Source organism: Stegostoma tigrinum, chromosome 20, assembly GCF_030684315.1.
Source record: "Stegostoma tigrinum isolate sSteTig4 chromosome 20, sSteTig4.hap1, whole genome shotgun sequence".
NCBI lineage: Eukaryota > Metazoa > Chordata > Chondrichthyes > Orectolobiformes > Stegostomatidae > Stegostoma > Stegostoma tigrinum.
The window spans coordinates 42,753,388-42,771,171 of NC_081373.1; the positions used below are offsets into that span (position 1 = coordinate 42,753,388).

Genomic DNA, 17,784 nt, shown 5'->3' on the forward strand with positions numbered 1-17,784 from the left:
ATGGGGTGAGGGTTCTGGAATAAATAGGGAGAGGGGGAGGCGGACCGAAGATGGATAGAGGAGACGATAGGTGGAGAGGAGAGTATGGGTGGGGAGGTGAGGAGGGGATAGGTCAGTCCAGGGAAGACGGACAGGTCAAGAAGGTGGGATGAGGTTAGTAGATAGGAGATGGAGGTGTGGCTTGGGGTGGGAGGAAGGGATGGGTGAGAGGAAGAACAGGTTAGGGAAGCAGAGACAGGTTGGACTGGTTTTGGGATGCAGTGGGTGGAGGGGAAGAGCTGGGCTGGTTGTGTGGTGCAGTGAGGGGAGGGGACGAACTGGGCTGGTTTTGGGATGTGGTGGGGGAAGGGGAGATTTTGAAGCTGGTGAAGTCCACATTGATACCATTGGGCTACAGGGTTTTCCACACAGGTTTGTTCACAATATCTCAGCTTCAGTGTAGACTACATTTCCCTTTCATGTACCAGTGTCTCCCAGGTTGATGCTGGTCCCAATATATATGCCTAATTTTTTTTCCCAATTACAGTGAAAGTGTGATGAATTAAATTGAGTTAACCCAAAACACTGGTGGTGGTGAAATTGCCAGCTGTTCTGCTGGAGGAATAGGAAATCCAATAATAAGGTTACTTGTGATTATATTGAATTTCCAGACTAGTAACTCCGAATTAGCCAGATGCTTATACATTTATGATAAGACTGTACCAGCCAACTGAATCAGTGTTAGGCCATGCTGGAGTATGAAATTACAGGCAAGTCTGAAGCAATGGCTGAAAAATGGTCTTGTCCATGTCCTGGACATATATGTGCCAAGAGACAGTTTTAATATAGATGCCATGGACTGTCTTCCTCTTTTTTTTAACCAGAATGCTCTTTAACATTTAAAGGTAAAATGTGTAGTTGTGGAAATCAATACAAGGAATGTATTCCTGCTATAGTCTACACCACAGTGTATGACACTGTCATTTCCTATCAATAGAAAGTCCAATAAGACCCGTTGTATTGTGTGTGACAGGCTACCCATGCAGTATGAGGCTAACAAAATGGCCTGTATAACCTCTCAATTTTTGACATGTGAATCAGCAAAAAGCACAAAATGTGTCAACCTACATATTACTCCAGTGATCCTGAAGAGCTGATTAAAGCTTGCCTTCTTACCTGTTTGTTTCTGTAGCTGTAGAGGCTGTTACGTTGTTCTGGGATTTCACACTGCAGCACAGATAAATAGAAACCAGGTTTGCCTGCATTGCTGACATGTTATTCTTTTCTGAAGACAGTATGCTAAACACATCAAGATTACTGAGTTTTTCCAGGCCTAAATCCCAGCATTTTTTCAGTGCCTTTTACTTTACAAGATCAGGCCATTGTGACATTTGAACAAATTCAGAAATAAATACATTTTTCTCATATTTACTTCATCAGTATGTTTGAATTTGTTCTCAATTGACACTGTGCATGTGGTAGGTATACTAGGTTATGTAGGGGTTCTTCATGTATCTTGAAGCTCTGCTTAACACAGATTTATGGGCACTTATAATGCAGCTTATTGCCATTTTACTTTAGTACCAGCTGCTGTTAATCACAAATACAGTATTCACATATCCATACTCAACTGACACAGCATTTATCATGTTAGCACGGTTCGCCAATGAAATGTCTCTGTTGCCTAATTCACTGTTATCTGATGAATTGTTATTATTCTGTTGCATTATTTCGCAACTAACCGTATACATTCTGTGCTCATGTTTTATCCAATATCAGCAGGTTTCTGGAGTCAGATAAATGCTGTATTCATTGCATTATAACAAAGCAAAAGTCCTAAGCTTTAGACCATGAAAACAAATAGGCAAGTTATCTATTATTTAGAGTAGGATTTGTGAGCTATGTGTACCCTCTAACTCAGCTCTTTGAGCTGAGACTTTAGCTTAAGTACAGGTTCGACTGATGAGAACAGTTTCTTCTGCATTTACTGCATTAACATCCAAACAAAATCCAATGAGCAGTGTTTGCATAATGATTAATGGTCATGAGCTGAACATTGAAATCTCCAATAACTTAAATTAACAGTCTCACTTTTGATTAGATTAGATTCCCTACAGTGTAGAAACAGGCTCTTCGGCCCAACAAGACCACACCACCTCTTGGAGCATTCCACCCAGACCCATCCTCCTATAACCCACACACCCCTGAACACTGCGGGCAATTTAGCATGGCCGATCCACCTAGCCTGCACATCTTTGGACAGTGCGAGGAAACCGGAGCACCCGGAGAAAAGCCACGCAGACACGGGGAGAATGTGCAAACTCCGCACAGACGGTTACCTGAGGCTGGAATTGAACCCGGGTCCCTGGCGCTGCGAGGCTGCAGTGCTAACCACTGAGCCACTGTGCTGCCCATTTATAGAACATGACTCAAATTGCCCAATGTACTTGGCATACAGTGTAATGATAGTACCCCCTTGTGACTTGAACTGGATAGTCATGTCTTTTATACGTGCATTTCTTAAACTTAGGGCCTGTTTTGGACTGATAAGTTGCTGAACTCTAAAAAAACTACAGTACAGCATTTGTATAATTTATCTTAATGTAATTTTACAAACTCTCCTGATTAACTCCACCAGAACAGTTTATCTAACTGTTCACAGCCAGGAAAGGTATCATAGATGTCAGAGTTTTTTTAACTCATTTTTGATATTTCGATACACAGCAGTGTTGCTTGTTATTTACAGTCTCTGGGAAAATCGATGTCAGCTCATTAAAGTCTCAGTTGAAATCTAAGGTCCTTTTGCCATAGCACCTCAAGGAACTGGAAACACAGTAAAACTTCAGCACCACAGAATGTTGACATGAAACATATACATAAGTATAGTCTTTAATGGCAAATGTACTGACACACCTCATCCTTTTATGTCATATCACGTTTGAACTGTTATGTAGTGTAACTTTATGCATGTTCTGAATCATGTATATTTTTGTAAAAATGTTTTAATTGCTTATTTTTTAGGTCTTTTTCAAAACAAAGTTCATAAATGCACTTAAAGAACTTTAAAACTGCTTTTCAAGATTGAACATTAAAAATAAATCCATTCAAAAATGATTTTAACATACAAAATGGGCCTTTTATTTGCATTCTGATTGACCCAATGTGGTATTATTGATCTCATAACTATTAAGGAAAATGTTAAACAAATAACAGAGAAGACAGCTGATAATATCCTATACCACAACTAGGTTCCAAAGTTGGTAAAACTAAGTCGAACCATTTAACAGATGTAACAAAATTTAGTTTAGCTAAAATAATTATTTGCATTTCAAATTTCAGGATCCAGCTAATTTGAAGGCCTAGGCTCCTGATTTACCTAATACTGAGTTTATGAGAGGTGGAGTTAGAAATGTTAGTTGCTGAGTTGTAATAAATTTCATTTTCTAAAATAACTGTGTACAACAAAAACAAAGTGTCAACTGGTGTTTCCAAACAAAATCGAAATGAGAAACATGGGTATCATTCGTAATTGCCCCTTCCAGTCTTAAGTCATGTTAAAAGTACCAAAGAGAAATTGGTTGGAGTAACAGCTGAAGAGTTATTCATTACTAATATATTGTCATTTATTTTTATTTGCTTTCAACAGAAGTTTGGCAAATAACAACATTCAAACCCTTCCTAAAGACTTATTCAAAGGCCTGGATTCATTAACTAATATGTAAGAGAGTTGTTTACCCCTCACAATACTTTGAGCTTTTGTTTTGTTGTGCTCTAAGGTTTGATATATAAACATTGTGTAACAAAAAGCTTCCAGCAGATCGGTGTTATAAGTGTTGCTGAAGTGAGTTTACTCAATAATTGATTTATATGCTAAAGTTGATCTTTAAATGTTATCACCATATTAAGTGCAGCCCTATTCTTGAGAGAGAAAAGTCATGTGCATGAAGAGCTTACCGTAGATATTTTATAATGAACCTGGGAATTGTTATTACACACCTCTGGAGTAGGTGGGTTTTTAAACTCAGTCTCCTGTCTCAGAGATAGGGGATTTACCATTTAACTGCCAAGACCCTACTATAGTAAATTCCCCATTATCTGGTGTCCAGTCATCTAGAATATTCATGTGATTGCAATCCTCGAGCATAGAACAGTACAGCACAGTACAGGCCCTTCAGCGTGTGATGTTGTGCCGACCTATTATCTTACTAAGATCAAACTATCCTGCATACCCTAAATTTTACTGTACTCCATGTGCCTATCGAAGAGTCGCTTAAAAATCTGACTTCTCAGCCACTACTGGCAGCACATTCCACACGCCCACCAATCTCTGTGTGAAGAAACTACCTCTGACATCTCCCCTATACCTTCCTCCAGTCACCTTAAAATTAGGCCCCCCCGTAATAGTCATTTCTGCCCTGGGAGAAGTCTTGTGACTATCCACTATATTTATGCCTCTCAGCATCTTGTACACCTCTATCATCCTTCTTCACTCCAATGAGAAAAGCCCTAGCTGCCTCAACCTTTCCTCATAAGACCTGCCCTCCTGTCCAGGTAGCATCCTTGTAAATCTTCTCTGCACCCTCTCTAAAGCTTCCACTTCTTTCCTATACAGAGGTGTGCAGAACTGAGCACAATATTCCAAGTGTGGTCTAACCAGAGCTTTATAGAGCTGCAGCATAATCTCGCGGCTCTTAAACCCAATTCCCCTGCCAATGAAAGCTAACACTTTTTTACAAACCTATCCGCTTGGGTAGCAACTTTGCGGGATCTATGATCATGGACCCCAGGATCCCTCTGTTCTTCAACACTGCCAAGAATCCTGCTATTAACCCTGTATTCTGCATTCAAATTCAGCCTTCCAAAATGAATCGCTTCACACTTTTCCAGGTTGAATTCCATCTACCACTTCTTTGCCTAGCTGTGCATTCTGTCAACGGCCTGTTGCAACCTACAACAGCCCTCCAACGCTGCCCACAACTCTACCAACTTTCATATTTGAGAAGATATTATAACTTTTGTAAATTTTCTTCAAAGACTTTTGAACTTGGGCTCAAAATATTAACTGAAGTGCTTGGTTTTGATAAATACCAAAGCAAATACTAACTGCTAAATTTAAAAAAAAATTAACTACTAAAAGTATCAAGCAATAATTTAAATACTTACCTCTACGTAACTGCATGCTCGACTTTTGAATTTTTCCCTCTGCTTAGTGTCGATTGCTCTTCGTCTATCAATAGGTGGTGTTGTGTGATTTCTAACACCGGCACTTCCACATCATCTCTCAATAGGGTTTGCTGTTGTCACCTCCAAAGCAGTGTCTAAATTTGCCAACCTATGCTTGAATTTGGACAGACTTTAGTTAATAAAGACAAAATGTAACATTTCCTTTCCCTGACCGCCTCAACAGAATTTAAACTATCATCAAGTTCTAATCTTTCCACCTGGTTTACGGAGCACCCAATTACTCCAAACTTGTGGTTACACTCTATGATTTAGCAGAAACCACATATTATCCAACTTTTTGGCCATACTTAAATTACAGTTACGTAGTAAGCTTCCAAATTCATGATAAATTTTGATTTAGTAATTTACGGCTAATTGATGGCTATTTGCTAACTATTAACCTGACTTGCACTGCTAACTACAATTAACTTGGTTGAATTTTTGAAGAGGCAACAAGCAGGGTGATGAAGGCAATACATTTGATGTCATCTGAATGGATTTCAGCAGGACAATAGACAAGGAATGCCCCCCCATTCCACCACCAGCAGATCGGTCAAAAATTTAAATGCTTGTGGGATCTAAGGGTATCGGGTTGGATCCAAAATTTGCTTATGGGAATTTGAGAAAAGCCCTAGCTGCCTCAACCTTTCCTCATAAGACCTGCCCTCCAGTCCAGGCAGCACCCTTGTAAATCTTCTCTGCACCCTCTCTAAAGCTTCCACTTCTTTCCTAAATAAGATAGCTTCCTAAATAAGATAGCTTATTTAGCAATAAATAAAGAATTACTCATTTGGTAGGGCAGAACTTGATTAATGCTAAAGAAAGAGGCATTTTGTCAAAGCCATTTGTCTTGCATTCATCAGAACAATTCACAAGAAATATGAATGTTAAGAGAAGGCAAGTTTTGTCATGAAGAATGTACCAGTTATAGATGATTGACTATTAACTGATAAGCTTTGTTTATGTTTTTTTACCCAGGAACATTGATTCTGATTAGTCAAGGCATTAGCCTGAGGAAAGAGCCAAAGGATAGATGCAGTCTGTGTGTATGTTCTTTATGTCTGCAAAAAAAAGACCCTCTGGCTTATATAGTCTAGTACATGCAAGTGCTCCAACTGCAAGCCAGACTATCATGGAAAATCAGATATCTGCATAAGTTGTTACACACTCAGGATTCCTGAGCAATTTTTGTCCAAATACAGAGTTACATTGAGCATTGGACACTGATTTATAAACATGGACTCATTGGGAATGGTTAGGACCTAGCTTGTTGTGAACATTGAAGAGATATACTCTTTGATATGATCCACCAGTTTCTGAGACTTACATCCTACATACTTAGCATCACACCGGCACTGAATGTCATAAACCACATTATTCATTTGTGTGAAATACAGAATGTCTTTTAACTTGATGGCAACACCCTGATAGGGATGAATGTTGCTTGTATCAGAGATAATAGGAACTGCAGGTGCTGGAGAATCCAGGATAACAAGGTGGAGAGCTGGATGAACACAGCGGGCAAAGCAACATCTTAGGAGCAGAAGCTGACGTTTCGGGCCTAGACCCTTCATCAGTAATGGGGGAGGGGAAGAGGGTTCTGAAATAAATAGGGAGAGAGGGGGAGGTGGATCGAAGATGGATTGAGGAGAAGATAGGTGGAGAGGAGACAGACAAGTTAAAAAGAGGCGGGGATGGAGCCAGTAGAGGTGAGTGTAGGTGGGGAGGTAGGGAGGAGATAGGTCAGTCCGGGGAGGACGGAAAGGTCAAGGGGGCGGGATGAGGTTAGTAGGCAGGAAATGGGGGTGCAGCTTGAGGTGGGAGGAGGGGATAGGTGAGAGGAAGAACAGGTTAGGAAGGTGGGGATGAGCTGGGCTGGTTTTGGGATGCAGTAGGGAGAGGGGAGATTTTGAAGCTTGTAAAATCCACATTGATACCATTGGGCTGCAGGGTTCCCAAGCAGAATATGAGTTGCTGTTCCTGAACCTTCGGGTGGCGTCATTGTGGTACTGCAGGTGGCCCAAGATGGACATGTTGTCTAAGGAATGGGAGGGGGAATTGAAATGTTTCGCGACTGGGAGGTGTAGTTGTTTATTGCGAACTGAGCGTAGGTGTTCTGCAAAGCGATCCCCAAGCCTCCGATTGGTTTCCCCGATGTAGAGGAAGCCACAATGGGTACAGTGGATGCAGTATACCACATTAGCAGATGTGCAGGTAAACATCCGCTTGATGTGCACAGTCTTCTTGGGGCCTGGGATTGGGGTGAGGGAGGAGGTGTGGGAGCAAATGTAGCACTTGCTGCGGTTGCAGGGAAAAGTGCCGAGTGTGGTGGGGCTAGAGGGGAGTGTGGAGCAGACAGGGGAATCACGGAGAGAGTGGTCCCTCTGGAAAGCGGACAAAGGTGGGGAGGGAAAAATGTCTTTGGTGGTGGGGCCGGATTGCAGATGGCGCAAGTTTCAGAGGATGATGCGTTGGATCCAGAGGTTGGTGGGGTGGTATGTGAGTACGAGGGGCTTCTCTTTTGATGATTATTGCGGAGACGGGGTATGAGGGATGAGTTGCGGGAAATGCGGGAGACACGGTCGAAGGAATTGGGAGTAGGGGATGGCATTTTTGCAGGTGGGTGGGAGGAGGTGTATTCTAGGTAGCTGTGGGAGTCAGTGGGCTTGAAATGGATATCGGTTTCTAGGTGGTTGCCCAAGATCGAGACAGAGAGGTCCAGGAAGGTGAGGGATGTGTTACAGATAGTCCAGGTGAAATTAAGATTGGGGTGGAAGTTGTTGGTGAAGTGGATGAACTGTTCAAGCTCCTCGTGGGAGCATGCGGCGGCACCAATACAGTCATCAATGTAACGGAGGAAGAGGTGGGGTTTAGGACAAATATCAACCAATAATTGAATTATTTCTTTGGAACACAGATCTTTGCAAAGCAGTGTGATCAAATGCTGTTGAAAATAGAACGGTGTCAAATATTTCAGGTAGAATGGGCAGCCCACATGTTTGGGAACACAGTAAGCCATGAGACCGAACTCTCTCTATTTATTACCAGAAACCTGATGCTTTTATGTCAATCTCTACAGCTAAATAGTCCCAACAAACGATGGATACACTGACAAGAGTCAGTCAGGGTTGCATTGTGGCACACATGCATGTACAGGAAGTTACACATTTATTACTTCACAGGACCCTCTTCTTCACGGACAAAATGCATACATGCACTGCATCTATTTCAGCACAACAAAATAAATAAAACATTTGCTGGTTCATTTCTCCGGGTGATACCATGACCAATTAGCGTCAACCTGCTTAGTTTAAAATTTAATCAAAGCTGGCAGCTAACTGTCAGTCATCATTAATTGGTGTATTTTCCATGGTAATGCCTCAGTCAATCAGAATCCACTTGCCAAAGAACAACACTGTCCTGTTGTACAATATTTATGTTGTTTTCCTGTTGTATTGGTATTTCCTGCAAAATATGTTGATAAATGCAAGGTGAAAAGTTTTGGCAATTTTTAAAAAGCGATTAATAAAAGATTTGCTAGATTGGGTCTGTTTTCTTTGAAGTAGTGTAAGCTGAGTTGAGATTTAATTGAGCTGTATCAAGTTAAGTGGCCTGGATGAATGGATAGTAAGGATCCATTTTCATAACAGAGCCCAATAAGCAGACAATGGGCTGAATAGATTGCATTGAACTGTGTATTTTGGGACACTTTGATTAATTGATAAAATAAAGCAGCTTTTTAAGAAAAAAAGATCAAGTATTATTAGCGAAGGCAGTGGCAGACCGGTAGTAATGTCACTGGGCTAGTAATCCAGAACTCTAGGCTAATGTTCTGAAGAAACTAGTTTGCATCCTGCTGTGGCAGGTGATAAAATTTGATTTCAGTAAAAATCAGCAATTAAACCTCGCCTAACATCAACCATGTCAATTGTTGTAAAAATCCATCTAGTTTACTGATGTCCTTTCATGATGGAAAACTAACATTCTTACAACGGCTGCCTATATATGACTCCAGACCCACAGCAAGTACATGGCTCTTAACTGCTTTCTGAAATAGCCCTAGCAGGTCACTCAGATCAAATGGCAATTATGAATGGGCAATAAATACTGGCCCTGGCCAGCGATGCCAGCATCCCAATAAAAATAAATTATATGGCAGTATTTAGTTGCTTCTGGACTGATGAATCTTTTGCTTTAGTTGAGTAAGGATTTCAGTTGAACATTTTGACTGTTTTAAAGGAAAATAAGTGTTTGCAATTTGTGCGCTTTTGGAGCTGTGTGATTTGTAACCATGTAATTTTTTTTTACAGAGATCTTAGAGGCAACTCTTTCCACTGTGATTGCAAACTGAAATGGTTGGTAGGATGGTTGATTTATACCAATGCAACAGTTGATCCGATCTATTGTGCAAGTCCAAGGAAGTATAATGAAACAAAAATAAGCCACCTTCCGCTGAAAGAATTTGACTGTCTTACTGCGGGTAAATCAATAAGTGAAAATTATACTGTTACGTCATCGATGTGCTGGTTTTGCAATTTCCAACTTTGATTTTACCATCTGCTCCAAAAGTTAACAAATTTCAGACAAAGTTGTGTGATCACAAATTGATTGTGAACTTTTATTATGCTTCCCCTCTGCTGTCTATCTACAGATATCTTCTGTTGACTTCCATTGATCTTTCTCCTGTCAGGAGGCAAGCCTGTTGAGTTATTGATGCCTTCATGTCAATTATTAATGATGACTTGATTAATCAACAAAAGTACTTGTTGACGATCTGATTTTCATGTTTTTCTCTCTCCTGCAATCCTAGATAAGGCAGGAACTTTATATATATTATTAAGCAATTTATTATTTTTATTTTCCCATTTTGATTCACCTTGTTAATTTAAATTAATTTCATATTAAAAATCTGTTTGAGTGAGGTAGTATATTCTAGTAGCCTTATCTTTTTTGGGGTTATCCCTGCGGTTCAGGCATACCTATTCCTCCATTTAGACTGGCCTGCTTCGGAAAAAACAGCTGCTTCATGGTGGACGTTTTCACTTCTTATTCTAATTTCCATTATTTTACAAATTTGTCTATTGTGTTCTACCCTAGGTATGACATTCTCGAGCCATTTACTCTGGAAGAGTAACTAAAGGAATGTGTTCTTGTATTCTAATAACTTTTATTGCCACAGTACCTTCAAGGTGGGCTGTACCTAAGACTAAAAACTCACCGACTGTTTATGATGATGGTGGTGGTGGTGGTTAGGTGAACCACGCCCATCAGTTGTAAATAACCCATTTGGATGTCAGCCTGTTATTCAGAGCTGCTTGGCCGCAGTCAAACATGTGTGCACCTGTTCCCTCCAGTGTCTAACATTGTTAAAACAAATATTTTATGTTTTAAATCAGGATTTATTTTGGTTCCAATTGTATACGTATTGCTTTTCTTTAAAAAAATTCTCACCTTTAGGACTGCAATTGGGTTCTCTTCAGTAGACAGTACTCAGAATAACAATGTTCATTCATGTTGTGCCTTCAATATAGTGAAAAGTTACAATGCGAATCACCAACTGAATTTGTATGCTGAGTCACAGGAAATGTTAGGGGAAAGGTTTGGTTAAAAAGATCATTTTCTTTAGAAACATCTTAAAAGAGTTAAGAAAACTAGTGAAGCAGAGAGATTTAGTGAGGAAATTCCAGATCTTGGCAACTGAAGGTAATGCCACTCATATTGGAGCAAACAAAATAGGGATTCTGAAGAGGCCAGATTTGGAAGAAGTGCAAATATTCAGAAGGTTGTAAGACTAGAGATGGTTGCTGAGGTAGGGAGGCGTCCACTGAGGAATTTAAAACAACGAATGAGATTTTTAAATTGAACATTTCTTAAATTGTTAACAACAGCGGGTTTATCAGTGAAACTTACCAGAAAATTTTTAATGTTTATTCTGTATTTGATGATCTCCTAAGTGCATCAGTGCATTTGCAAGCAAGTCGTGTAATTTGGAAAAAGAGTTGATCACAGACTAAGCAATAGGTCCCATCCCTTCCCAGATGACCACCTCTGGGAAAATATAGAGGGACACTTTGCCAAATGAGTGGAAATGGGGAGATGATATAAGAAATCATCAACAATGTAAGTAGTAGGTAGAGTATGGCAACATTGGGAGAAATAAGCATTCATTAAAATACATAATGAAAAACGAAAGCAAGCAACTCACTAACTTGCCAGGGCTGCAAAGCTCAACAACACCTTCCAAACAATGACCTGTACCATCTGGAAGGACAAGGGCATCAGATATATGGTTATGCCACCACTTGCAAGTTCCCCTTCAAGCCCCTCACCATCCTGACATGGAAATATGTCACCATTCATTCACTGTCCCTCAATCAAAAAATTGAAATTCCCTCCCTAACAGCCGCTACCTAGTTGGCTGCTCTTCACAAGTCCCTGACAGTTGAGATTCTGGAGCAGGAGGGCAACACAACTCAGGACAAAATGGAGGCCTGTATTACCTCCACCACTTGTATTTCACCATGTGCAATGTTAAGGAGTTCAACAGGTAAAATAAGTTAAACAATCACATGTTTCACGACACTACAGCTTGAACTTAAAAAAAATCTCAGATTTACTGAAAGTACTTGACAAGCTGTTCGCTCCTGACCTGAGAGCTTGCTTTGGTGCTTTTCTCTCAGCTTAGTTGCTTATCAGTTGATTTTCAGTGATTTTGGTTGAATTCTGCTTGCCACTTAAAAGGCAAATAAGGGTTTTCAGTTAATGTAGTTCAAGTGCTATGTTATTTCCATTCATATTCATTGATTTTGATAAATCATTATGAGATAAAATAGAGGCCAAATGCTTTGGCACTCTGATAGTTGCAACTAAGTGTGATCAAACACTGTTGAGCAAGAATGATGTCCAGTAGGGGTGGGACTTGCCACAAGTTGGGTCACGGCCTTCTGTTTTAGATGACTGAAACATTGCAGATGATAGAATGTCAGACAGCAGTCCAGAACAATCAAACATGGAAGTAACAAAGGCATGTGTGAGTGTTTCAATGCTACATGACCTGAAGCAGGGTTGGAATCGGACAAAGAAGCAAGTGTTCAAATGGGATGTCCTAGTGATGGTGAAATTGTGGTTGGATGCTTATCTCAGGTTGCAAGTTTGCAACGTTCGGGTTCAGCCTCAGCTGTTTGCCAGGAATAGACCTGGAGTTGGTAGCTAGAGTCTAGAGTTTGTAACAGTAATGATGTAAATTATAGATGGTGCCTATTCATTCTTTCCCCTTGTAGTTCATTCCCTACTGCCTACTGGTGCTTTCCTAATGCCTCATGGTCCCTTCCCTTAGGGCCACTTGGTTGCAGCAATGTAAAGACTTGTTCCTTTAAGAGTTAAACTTCAGTCATCTGTAATACTTTAAGGCAGTGAACAGATTTAAGAGTAGAGATCTAGAAACGTTCAATTTTCCTGTCCTAGCTTCAATAACGTGTCAGTAATTAAATTCTGATGAATAGTTAGATTTAATAAATGTGTTTTTTTTCCTTTTTCACAGATTTTGTCATTTACCAGACCTTGAAATTTCAGTCCTTGTCAATTGAAAGCTTCACTTACATGAATGATATTTATGTAGCAATTGCCCAACCTGTGGCTGGAAATTGTGGCATCCTTGAATGGGATCATGTTGAAATGGTCTTCAGGAATTTCGACAACATTACTGGTATGAATGTCTCTGAATTAAAGTAGAAAACATCATTACTGTTTGTGCCTGCATTGTTTCTGATTTTATTTTTTGTTCTTTACACAGGCACTTCTACAGTATTCTGTAAACCACTGATCATTGACAATCAGCTGTTTGTAGTTGTTGCTCGGCTTTTTGGTGGCTCTCACATTTACAAAAGGGATATTTCTGCCAACAAGTTTATTAAGATCCAGGATATAGATACTTCAAAAATCAGAAAGCCAAATGATATTGAATCATTTCACATAGAAGGAGAATGGTTTTTCGTTATTGCTGACAGCTCCAAGGGTGGGACTACTACGATATATAAATGGAATGGAAATGGATTTTACTCTCATCAATCATTGCATCGTTGGTACAGAGATATAGATGTGGAGTACCTTGAAATAGCTAACAAGCCACATTTAATCTTACTAAGTCTTTTCCAACGACCTGTTATCTATCAATGGAACAAAGGGAGGAAAGAATTTGTTTGGCGTATTGATATCCCTGAGACAGATAATGTATATGCAGTTAAACATTTTAAAATCAGAGACAATTTATATATTTGCTTAACAAGATTCCTTGGTGACTCCACAATAATGAAATGGAATGTCTCCATGTTTGTGGAAGTGCAGACATTTCCATCACGGGGATCCATGGTATTGCAGCCTCTTAAATTAAATAAATGGCAATATGCCATTCTGGGAAATGACTATTCATTTACTGAGATTTTTCAATGGGACACAGCCAAAGGAAAATTTATGAAATTTAATGAAGTCATCATCCAGGCTCCGAGGGCATTCACTGCTGTATTGGCTGATAACCGTGAGTTTTTGTTTGCCTCAAGTTTTAAAGGAAATACACAAATATATGAGCATATTATAATTGACACAAGTGCAACATAAGAATGCTGACTCTGATGTATTTACATATTACAAAAATACTTCTTCAAACCACAGTGAACACTCTCATTTACTGGATATGTTAATGAAGTCCATGCATGTTTTTTTTATTGCTGTATTTTGAAATGAAGGCTGTTTTTAATTAATATCACAAGAAGACCAATATTTCATGTTATTTTCCACTAATCGTCTTATTCAGGTAACATGTACAATGATAAAAACTGATTCTTATTGAATTAATTTCCACTTACTCAGTTGGCATTGTTATGCAAAATCTAACCGTAGGCAGGGCAAACTTGTTGAGGATAGCTAATAAACTTCTGATGTCAAATATAAAGAAACTTCTGGTGTCATTATGCTAATATACGATTAGTTGAGCTCTCATCACCTGAGGATGTCTTAGTTCATTCAACTACAACTTATCTCAAATGTTAGGAATTTATTATTAGTCTACAAAATGACCCATGCAGCAGAATCACATTTTATGATTGTCTACAGATCAGGTACTTAATACATGATAATTTTGTTTTACTGACACTAGTAAGACTAAATGAAACATGGATTAATTGCTCGTGCCATAGTATTTAGTGAAGTCACACAGGTACGATCTTTGAATAAATTTTTGATTTCCTAGACCAGAGTAATTGACCATTTCATCATTTCTCTTTGTTCCCATTTGTTATTTGACCCAAATTTAGAAATTAATGTTGATATTATCAGTACATTATTGTTTAAAACTTTCATGTGACATTCTGTTGTTTACTATTTTAAAAGGGACTATTTTAAAGTAAACTTAAAATATCAAGTTAATTCTAAATTGAAATAAAGACTAGAACAGTGCTGTTTGATAGCAGTAAGTATTCATTAAAGTTGTTCTGGAAGCCTGTCTAATTTCTACTGTTTTTTACGGAATTTCAATGTTTCTGCTTAAGTTATGTTGGACAAATGGGAAATGTTCAGTGGAAGTGCACAAGATGAGACTTTATTTTAAGTTTGGTGGATATTTTCTAACAAAAAACTCAGCATTGCTACAATCCATTGCCTTTTCTCCTTTGAAATTTGAAGCAGGTCTCCAGCTTCTGTTGGAATATATGCCTTCCTTGAAGAGGTCAGAGAATCATGCAATCCCTACAGTGTGGAAGCAGGCCTGATGGGTCCACACTAAATCTCACATTCCATCCAGACCCAACCCCCTAACCTATCCCCATAACCCCACATCGACCATAGCTAATCCACCTAGCCTGCACATCCCTGGCGATTTAGCAAGGCCAATTCACCTTTGCACTGTGGGCAAAAACTGAAGCACCTGGAGGATACCCACGCAGATATGGAAAAACTCCACACAGACAGTCACCTGAGACTGGAATCAAGCACAGGTCTCTGATACTGTGAGGCAGCAGTGCTCACCACTGAGCCACTTTGCTGCCCTTCAGAGCTAATTCCTTAGCTATCTGTACTGAGATAGTATTCCCAGCATCTGCTGTATTTATAGCTATACAGAAATGCTTGAATTACAAATAAGATTTGATTTGATTTTTTGTCACATGTACCCAAGTACAGTAAAAAGCTTTATTTTTGAGCAGTACAGGCAGATCATAGTAAGCAAGGACATGCAGATCATAAGATGAAAAAAAGACTAGACAAAGGCATACAAATCACGTCACACAAGGCGTGTGCCAGCTAAGATCAACATTAGCAAGATCAGCATTATTTGAAATTAGAGTCTCCATTCATCAGTCTAATAACGGCAAGGAAGAATCTGTCCTTGAACCTACTGGTGTGTAAGTTCAAGCTTCTGTATCCTCTGCCTGAAGGAAGGTTATAAGAGAGTATTGCCAGGGTGCAATGGGTTTTTGATGTTTGCAGCCTTTCTGTGGCAACGAGCCATGTAAATGGAGTCCATGGATGGGTGGTTAGCTTCCATAATGCTCTGGACTGTGTGCACAACCTTCTGTAGTTTCTTATGGTCCTGGGCAGATCAGTTGCCATACCTGTATGTTATGCACCCGGACAATATGCTTTCAATGGTGCACCTGTAGAAGTTGGTGATGGACCTTGTGGACATGTGAAATTTCCTGAGATGGCTGAGGAAAAAGACACCTTGTATGCCTTCTTGACTGTTGCTTCTACATGGGAAGTTACTGAGAGGAACTTGATGCTCTCAGCCTCTGCACTATTGATGTAGATGGGGATATGTTCTGTCATCTTTCTGAAATCAATGATCAGTTCTTTTGTGTTGCCATCATTGAGAGAGAGAGATTGTTATTATTGCACCATGACACCAAGCCCTCTATCTCCTTTCTGTATTCTGACTCATCGTTGTTTGATATCTGTCCTACCATGGTGGCGTTGTCAGCAAACTTGTAGATGGCATTCGTTTGGAATTTGGCATTACAGTAGTGGGTCTACAGGATGTACAGTAGGGGGCTGAGAACGCATCCTTGGGGGTCTCCAGTATGGAGTGTTATCTTGGAGGAGGTGCAGTTGTCTATCTTCACTATCAACATGCCAGAATAAGCATTTCATAAACTTTCAGGGTATGTTTATAACTAGGCTTCAGTGTCATTACAGACTGATTGCCATTTCTCAGTAGCACTGAGATATCTGTAAAATGTATGACATAAGCCTGGCCTGATTGATTAGAGAAATAATATGAGACTACTAACTGTCCTTAATTAGAGAAAGCTCAAAGAATTGAAAACACAATGTATGATGTTTCTGTGAAGGAACCTGTGGCAATATGAAGAAAATAATTTTCTTGTAGCAAGTGGTCAAGATCAGGAATTTATCACTTGATATCAGAGATAATGGGAACTGCAGATGCTGGAGAATCTAAGATAATAAAGTGTGAAGCTGGATGAAAACAGCAGGCCAAGCAGCATCTCAGGAGCACAAAAGCTGACGTTTCGGGCCTAGACCCTTCATCAGGCTCTCTGATGAAGGGTCTAGGCCTGAAACGTCAGCTTTTGTGCTCCTGAGATGCTGCTTGGCCTGCTGTTTTCATCCAGCTTCATACTTTATTACCTTTATCACTTGATAGTCTGGTGAAGGCAGATTAAATCATGACTTCCCAGAGGGAATTGGATAAATACCTGAAGAGGCAAAAATTTTAGGGTTACAGGGACACAACCAAGGAGTGGACTAGCTGAATTGCTTTTGCAGAGTTAAAATGGAATTTATATATTTAGTTGTCTATCTTCTAAATGTTAGTTAAATACAAATAAATCCAAACAAACCAAACCAGCAACAGCAAACAGCAAGATGTTGAATTGGAGATTGATTTTGAATTTATTTGAATGCTAAATTAATAAATTAACTAATTACTAGTAATTATCAATAATGTAGAGAATAGTTAATAATTATACAAAATAGAATTAATGTCCCCCCATCACTGCTCACCGCAGCTCGGGTCAAGCTCCACCTAGAATCAGAAGGGTTGTTGGAAGCTTATTTCAGACTGGCATGACAGCCATGTGGCGACGGTATCCCAAGTTTTATATATTATTGCATATAAAGGAGATATAAAAAAGTTTCAAAGTAAATAAATCTGGCTTTGTATTGCGACCATTCTATGAATCTTCTTAGAAACAGTCTTGTACTTTAGAGACTGACTAGATTGAGACTATATTCATTGGAATTTAAAAGAAAGAGGGGGATCTTAAAGAAACATATAAAATTGTGAAGATGAGTAGACAAGACAGAAGCAGGGAGGATGTTTCCATTGGTGGGTGGAACTAGAACAAGAGGGCACAGCCTCAAAGTTAGGAGGAGCAGATTTCAGACTGAATTTAGGAATTTGTTTACCTAAAGGGTTGTGAATCTGTGGAATTCCCTGCCCAGTGAAGTAGTTGAGGCTTCCTCATTGACTGTTTTTAAAGCTAAGCTAGGTAATTTTTTGAGCAGTAAAGGAATTAAGGATTATGGTGAGAGGGTGGGTAAGTGGAACTGAGGCCACAAAGAGACCAGTCATGA

General features: G+C 39.5%; 1 protein-coding gene across 4 annotated transcripts in view; it reads left to right on the forward strand.

The window, feature by feature from the left end:
- The window catches only part of lgi1b (leucine-rich, glioma inactivated 1b), a 79,738-nt gene extending 65,154 nt beyond the window's left edge, over positions 1-14,584 (forward strand). For all 4 annotated transcript variants that reach the window (XM_059653136.1, XM_048550639.1, XM_048550636.2 and 1 more), the window contains 4 exons: positions 3,626-3,697; positions 9,513-9,682; positions 12,743-12,907; positions 12,995-14,584. In XM_059653136.1, the coding sequence (XP_059509119.1) occupies positions 3,626-3,697; positions 9,513-9,682; positions 12,743-12,907; positions 12,995-13,815 (1,228 nt within the window). In that variant the 3' untranslated portion in view covers positions 13,816-14,584. The remainder of the gene's footprint in view (positions 1-3,625; positions 3,698-9,512; positions 9,683-12,742; positions 12,908-12,994) is intronic.
- Positions 14,585-17,784: the final 3,200 nt, after the last annotated feature.